The sequence below is a fragment of the Ovis canadensis genome, chromosome 14 (genome assembly GCF_042477335.2).
Source record: "Ovis canadensis isolate MfBH-ARS-UI-01 breed Bighorn chromosome 14, ARS-UI_OviCan_v2, whole genome shotgun sequence".
Lineage (NCBI taxonomy): Eukaryota > Metazoa > Chordata > Mammalia > Artiodactyla > Bovidae > Ovis > Ovis canadensis.
The window spans coordinates 66,820,486-66,826,896 of record NC_091258.1 but is presented as its reverse complement, the minus strand read 5'-3'; the positions used below and the strand labels follow the sequence as shown (position 1 = coordinate 66,826,896).

Here is a 6,411-nt window from a genome sequence, read left to right as displayed (position 1 = left end):
TTGGGACCATCCCATAGCAAGGAGGTGGTTAAATGGGGACAGGAACTCCAGTCAAATGGAGTAAGATCTTGAATTTGTCATCTCTGTATTTAAATGGCCTCCCTGAAAAATAAGGGGCATCTGAGACAGTCTCTGAGGTCTTTCTTATCTGATCCTTGGGTGGGGAGGCCGCATAGGAAATGGGCTCAGTGGGAATAGGGACTGGTGACCGCTGTGCTTGGCCGCGGGTACACGCAGGCAGACCACACAGGCGGGAGGGTGGTGTGGCTGGCAATGTGTCTGTGGAGGGCTGGGATTCATTCTGGAAGAGCAATGTTGGAGCCCTGGACTGGACGGCTGACTGTGGCTAAAATATTATTCCTTGAAGTCAAGGTCACCAGCGCTTGGCCTGGGGCCCGGGAGGGCTGCTGGGGTGAGAGACAAGAGGGCGGGAGGGTGCTCCCCTTTGATACTGACCAGCGGAAATCCTGGCGGGGGGAGCTGTCCCCTTCTCGTGGATGTCAGGTCCCTCCTCCCCCCACGGCCTCCCCAAGGCTCGGCGGGGGCGGGAGTGTGTGTGAGCTGGGAACCTGTGGACCAACAGGGCTCTAGGGACTGGCATTTCTTTTCTCTGGCAGGGCCACCTCTTCCCCCAGCCTTGTGGAAAGAGTGAAGTGCGTCCAGGGAACAGAAATCTCAGTTGAGCCTGGAAAACACTCCATAAGGGAAGAATTTCCTGGTTGTTTCTCAATTCTTAGGCAATGCCCTAACCCCAAGGGGGCTGAGCCTAGAATAGATGCCAGAGGCCACCCCCAGACCGCCTTGCAGACTGGCCGGCAATGCCGCTCAGGTCCTGTCCGGGTCCCCACAGGCGACTCCCAATTCCAAGGAGATGATGACTCAGGTGATCCCCACCCAGGGTGCTGCTGGGCAGCACGGGGAAGGCAGAAGGGTGCAGAGGCAAGAGCGAGCCGGAGGAGGTGGCAGGTGGTTCAGGATGGGGTCCGTGAGAGGACGTGAGGAGGGAGAGGGAGGCGCAGGAGACGGATGGGTGTCTGGGGCAGGGGAGTGGAGGGGAGCGTGCCAGGGAAGGAGGGAGGGAGCCAAGGGACCTCTGGAGAAAGCAGGGGGAGGGAAGGCGGGGCAGAGAGAGGAAATGAAAAGCCCGGGGCGAGCGCTATCGGGGCTAGATGAGTTCGGGAGCGAGGAGGGAGGGAAGTCTGGAGAAGCTGCCACTTGGAGCCAGACAGACCCAGGGAGCAAGACCCCGGAGAAGGAGCGAAGGGGGACAGAGGGGCTGAGAGAGTCGGCAGAGGTGCGGTGAGAAGGGGCTGGGAAAGCAGAGATGCAGAGGAGGGGATAGGTCGGAAGAGACAGGGAGGGAGGGAAGGCGAGGTGAAAGGAGTGGACCAGGGAGGGGACCGAGCCAGATCCAGAGCCAGAGTCAGAGAAGGAGAGAGCTAGGGGCTTGGCAAGTGAAGGACTAGACGGAGAGACAGAGGTAGCGAAGGAAAGAAACAGGAGGGAGAGGCGGGGAGAGAGCCTGGGGAGACACAGGGCAGAGAGAGAAATAGATGCCCCAGAAGTGCGGAGGGTAGCCCGGGACTCCGCTCAGCCTCCAGCTGCACCAAGGACCCCAGGGGAGTAGGGAGAGAGGTGCTGAGCATCACAGGGGTGGACCGTCTCCCCTTCCCTCGCCACCTCCCACCCCTCACCTCCCCGGGGATCCCTCCAGCCCCTCTGTCCGGGAGGCAGCCGGAGGCCGGGGATGGCGGATTCATGCCGGAACCTCACGTACGTGCGGGACTCGGTGGGCCCGGCCACCAGCACCCTGATGTTCGTGGCGGGCGTGGTGGGCAATGGGCTGGCGCTGGGCATCTTGGGGGCGCGGCGGAGGTCGAGCCCCTCGGCCTTCGCTGTGCTGGTCACCGGGCTGGCGGTCACCGACCTGCTGGGCACGTGCTTCCTGAGCCCGGCCGTGTTCGCGGCCTACGCCCGCAACAGCTCGCTGCTGGGCCTGGCCCGGGGCCGCCCGGCTCTGTGCGACGCCTTCGCCTTCGCCATGACCTTCTTTGGCCTGGCCTCCACGCTCATCCTCTTCGCCATGGCCGTGGAGCGCTGTCTGGCACTCAGCCACCCCTACCTCTACGCTCAGCTGGACGGACCCCGCCGCGCCCGCCTGGCGCTGCCTGCCATCTACGCCTTCTGCACGATCTTCTGCTCGCTGCCCTTCCTGGGCCTGGGCCAACACCAGCAGTACTGCCCCGGCAGCTGGTGCTTCATCCGCATGCGCTCGGCCGAGCCGGGTGGCTGCGCCTTCTCGCTGGCCTACGCCAGCCTCGTGGCCCTGCTGGTGGCCGCCATCGTCCTCTGTAACGGCTCCGTCACCCTCAGCCTCTGCCGCATGTACCGCCAGCAGAGGCGCCACCAGGGCTCGCTGGTTCCCGGCCCCCGGGCAGGCGAGGACGAGGTTGACCACCTGATTCTGCTGGCCCTCATGACGGGCATCATGGCCGTGTGTTCCTTGCCTCTTACGGTGAGTCCCTGGGCAGCTCCGGTGGGCGGTGGGGAGGAGGGCAGCGCCCAGTTCTAGCTGCCACTTTTGCGCCCATTTCACAGATGGGGAAACTGAGGCTCAAAGAGGTCAGAGACTTTGTCCACAGTCAGACAACTCCAAACTTTACAGAGACGTTTCTCCCCACTTGCTTATGCTCCATTTGACTCCTCCTGACCCTTGTCTCCCCTCTTCCACATCCCTAGCCGCCCACCTCTCCACCAGTGCTACCCACCCCCCACCAACCTTTCCCTACCCATGCAAGACTAATAAGATCCATCATTCAATACTGCACTCTGTCTAGTCTGTGCTCAGTGGTTTAGAAATCCCTTCTCTGATCATCTCAGGCCTGATCTTACGCATCTATTCCACAAGAATTTAGCAAGAAACGTGATGAAGTTTCTGTCGGCATTTCTACAAAGGAGGGGTGATAATGTCTTTTCCCCACGATCACACAGAGGCAGGGCTGCACCCTGGGCTCCTCTGATGCCAGGGTCTGATCTCCTAGCCACCCTGCTCCCCACTTCTCCAGCCCCACCCATGCAGGTGCCCTTGGGCTCTCCTGGCCTCACCCCTTCCCTGCAGGAACTCCTGCCCTGCCCCTCCCAGAGGGCAGCAGAGCTGATCCCGGTCCTGTGGCACCCAGTCCTCCTGACACTGTCTGGACCTCCGCTTCTCTTTCTGCAAAATCCAAGGGCTAGGGTTAGAGTTGACAGTCACCAAACCTTTGAGGGGGTGATGGAGGACTCAGAGATGGGACACACACACACAGCCCTGGGACCCAGCCTCACTGCCCCACCTCTTTCCCTCTAGAGCTTTGCTGACTGTCTCCTGGGGCTTTCTCTCCCTCTGCCCCTGGATGCATTTCTTACTTAGTTCTCATCTTATTTCTTTCCCCTTCCAACAGTCCGCACCTCCCTCATTTCTGCCAGTGAGCAAGGGAAGGGAGGGGGTCCAGAGGGGGTCCAGAATGGGGTGTGTGTTAAGGGGTGGGGCAGAGGAGTCCTGGGGTGCTTCTTGATCGCTCTCTGCTTGCCCTCAGATCCGCGGCTTCACCCAGGCCATCACCCCAGACAGCAGTGAGATGGGAGACCTCCTGGCCTTCCGTTTCAATGCCTTCAACCCCATTCTGGATCCCTGGGTCTTTATCCTCTTCCGAAAGTCCGTCTTCCAGCGGCTGAAGCTCTGGTTCTGTTGCCTGTACTCGAGGCCTGCCCAAGGCGACTCTCGGACGTCCCTCTCTCGGTCCGCCTCGGGGAGGAAGGACTCAAGCGCCCCCCCGGCTCTTGAGGGGAAAAAGGGGAACTGGGTGCCTTTGTCAGCCTGGGGCGAGGGGCAGGGGGCACCCTTACCGGCTGCACAGCTACCTACCAGCACCATGGGAACACCCTCCAAAGCGGGGTCCGAGGCAGCCTGCTCCCTCTGCTGACATCTGTCCGGTGAGCTCCCGCCCTGTCTTCCGGCCGCAGCTGCCAGAAATTCAGGGACATGAAGGATGGCTGCGGGCGGATCAGCCCGGAGATGGTTCCCGGAGCCCTGCCCGCCGGAACATGGACCCTCTGGATTCAGGGGATGGTCAGCTGCTATTTCTCCTTTCTCTGGGTGGCCACGAGGGCTGTGGGAGGAGGGAGATGGCGAGAGGAATTACCCTGGAACATGAAAAGAACAGTTGTCTCAAAATATCCGGCGGCCTGGCCGGCCTGGTCTGGCCGTCACTTGCCCATCCATCTCACTGTCTAAATATTTAGAAGGCAGAAATGTTCCCAGCAGCTTCTGTGTGCTCAGGTCTGCTCTGGTTAGGGTTCTGCCTCTGATCTTCCTTCCTTCAGGGTGCTCCTGATGCCCACCCCAAGGCCCCAGCAGACAGCCCTGAGCTCGGCTCTGCGGGGTGTGGGGGGAGCCCAAGAGCCACCCTCTCTCTGCCTCATGAAAGCCTGGGATTTCCTGACAAGTTCCCTGTCTCCCTTTCCTTCCCGATTCCCCGTTGGACTTGGGAGGCCTGGTCCACCCCCCACCCCACCAGGGGAGAAGGGGCGACTGTTGCCTTGGGAGTGACACCACTGGACGGTTGCTTGGAAAAAACAGCATGGCTTGGTGAGTTGCAAGAAGTGGATGGCGGGTGGCAGGAGAAGCTGGAGAATGAAGGGGTGGGAGCTACAGAACCCAGGGACGGCCCAAGGACTCAGACCTAAGTCCTGTACCGATCCCTGGATAAACAGCTGCCCTCCCAGCCGCCCCTGCAGAGCCTGACCACACCCCCTGTGTCCTTGGAACCCTCGCAAAAATGTCATTCATCCATCCATTCATTCAACAAATAGTGGGCCCTGAATCTACCAGGTGCTGGGGACACAAACCGGTCTCAGCCCCACCTGGGACTCCTCTAGGGTGATTTCCAGCCTTCAATTCCCCTTCTAATAGCCGGGGCTTTTCCAGCCATCCACCCCTCTCTCCTCATCAGCCATCCCCTGCCTTTAGGCACCGAACTCAAGGGTTTTCCAGGAGTGAGCATGAAAGGAAGTGGTGCTTGGGGTGGTGGGAGGAGGTGAATGGGAAAGCCCCCAGACTCTCCCCAGCCCTGGTTCCACTTTCTCACTTGCTTCAGGGTTAAAGCAATCATTTTGCCCCTGGGCGGGGTGAGAGTGGGGGTGGGTGGAGGAATAGATGAGGCAAGAGCTTCCTATAAAGACAGCGGCTAAAGTGAGTCCTCCACCTCGTGAGTTGCACCCTCCTCTCTCCAGCCTGCTATTATTAGAGCCACTCTACATAGGCTGGAATCAAGGTCCAGAGAAGGCAATCACCAGCCCTCGTCACAGAGCGAGGAGAAAGCACAGCCTGCAGGTGGAGCTGGTTTGGGTTTTTTTGGCTGTGTTGTGCAGCTTGTGGGATCTTAGTTCCCCATTCAAACCCGGGGCTCTTTGCAGTGGAAGCGTGGAGTCCTAACCACTGGACCGCCGGGAATTCCCTGGTTTATCCTTTTATTTCCTTAATCCAGACTGGGTTAGTGAGTTTGCCTTGGTTTCCTTTTTTGTAGAATGGTGATCATAATCTAGTACTTAATTTACAGGGCTGTGCTGAGGATTAAATGATTCAGTGTAATCATTAAAAAAGCAATTTAGCGTAAGATTTGGAGTAAAGCCCACAGTGTGTTTTACTGTTACTGCTGCTATTGCCCTGGCTATTGGTGTTTGTTGTCTTTGGCATCTGAGCACATGTGGCTTGAAAACAAAACTTTTCTCCATTGTTCTGACATTGTTACACATCCCCACCCCCCAGGTCACTTTGTTTCATTTGAAGGAGTGCCTGTGAGAATTAAAAATAAATCAAGATGACTGCTTAATGGGTAGGGGGTTTCCTTTTGGGGGAATGAAAATATCCTGGAACTAGAGAGTGATGGTGGTTGTACAATGTCGTCAATGTACTAAATGTCACTGAATTGTACATTTTGAGATGGTTAAAATGGTACGTTTTGTGTTATGGGTATTTTACCACAATTTGAAAAAAAAAAAAAAAACCCATGTAATACTGGAAAAAAATTGAGGAAGTTTAGAAACTTTTATAGCAGTCTTGCCAGAGTCATACTGTATCGCTTGAATTTAATAATAAACATGTTGTTGACTTGTACCAAAACAAACCAGAAAAAGGGTCAAGCAACATCAGATGGGGGTCTGGCCTTGGTTACCAAATCTGCCTCAACAGGAACCAACTCAAGGGACCTGGTGTGAAGGGGTTGTGTCTCAGGCAGGAGTCAAGTGCACACCCCCCAGCCCCACCAGCTGCCTATCCAGGTAATATTCCCTGGGATGGGGGTGTGCGCCTCCTCTCCGGGCCTTCATTCTGGCCCCTCAGAGCTCGCTGAATGGCAGCACAGGGCTGGGCTT

The 6,411-nt window shown here is 57.7% G+C and overlaps 1 protein-coding gene across 3 annotated transcripts; it reads left to right on the top strand.

Annotated features, from left to right (window-relative positions):
- Positions 1–1,105: 1,105 nt before the first annotated feature.
- Positions 1,106–5,870, top strand: PTGIR (prostaglandin I2 receptor). 3 transcript variants are annotated; one of them, XR_011248445.1, is made up of 4 exons: positions 1,106–1,294; positions 1,715–2,515; positions 3,576–4,108; positions 4,557–4,627. XR_011248445.1 is itself a non-coding variant. In XM_069549253.1 (3 exons), the coding sequence occupies exons 1-3, from the start codon at positions 1,136–1,138 to the stop codon at positions 3,960–3,962; spliced, it is 1,347 nt and encodes a 448-aa protein (XP_069405354.1). In that variant the 5' UTR covers positions 1,106–1,135; the 3' UTR covers positions 3,963–5,870. The 3 variants fall into 3 exon arrangements, 1 of the variants encoding a protein (XP_069405354.1); XM_069549253.1 differs by having other exon boundaries at positions 3,576–5,870; XR_011248446.1 differs by lacking the exon at positions 1,106–1,294 and having other exon boundaries at positions 1,610–2,515.
- The last annotated feature ends 541 nt before the right edge of the window (positions 5,871–6,411 follow it).

Bases quoted from the DNA above. Each gene is read 5' to 3' on its own strand.
- PTGIR (XM_069549253.1), top strand. From the start codon at position 1,136: ATGAAAAGCCCGGGGCGAGCGCTATCGGGGCTAGATGAGTTCGGGAGC. The intron at 1,295-1,714 runs GTGCGGTGAGAA...GGATCCCTCCAG, and splicing joins GGCTGAGAGAGTCGGCAGAG to CCCCTCTGTCCGGGAGGCAG. The intron at 2,516-3,575 runs GTGAGTCCCTGG...GCTTGCCCTCAG, and splicing joins TGTGTTCCTTGCCTCTTACG to ATCCGCGGCTTCACCCAGGC.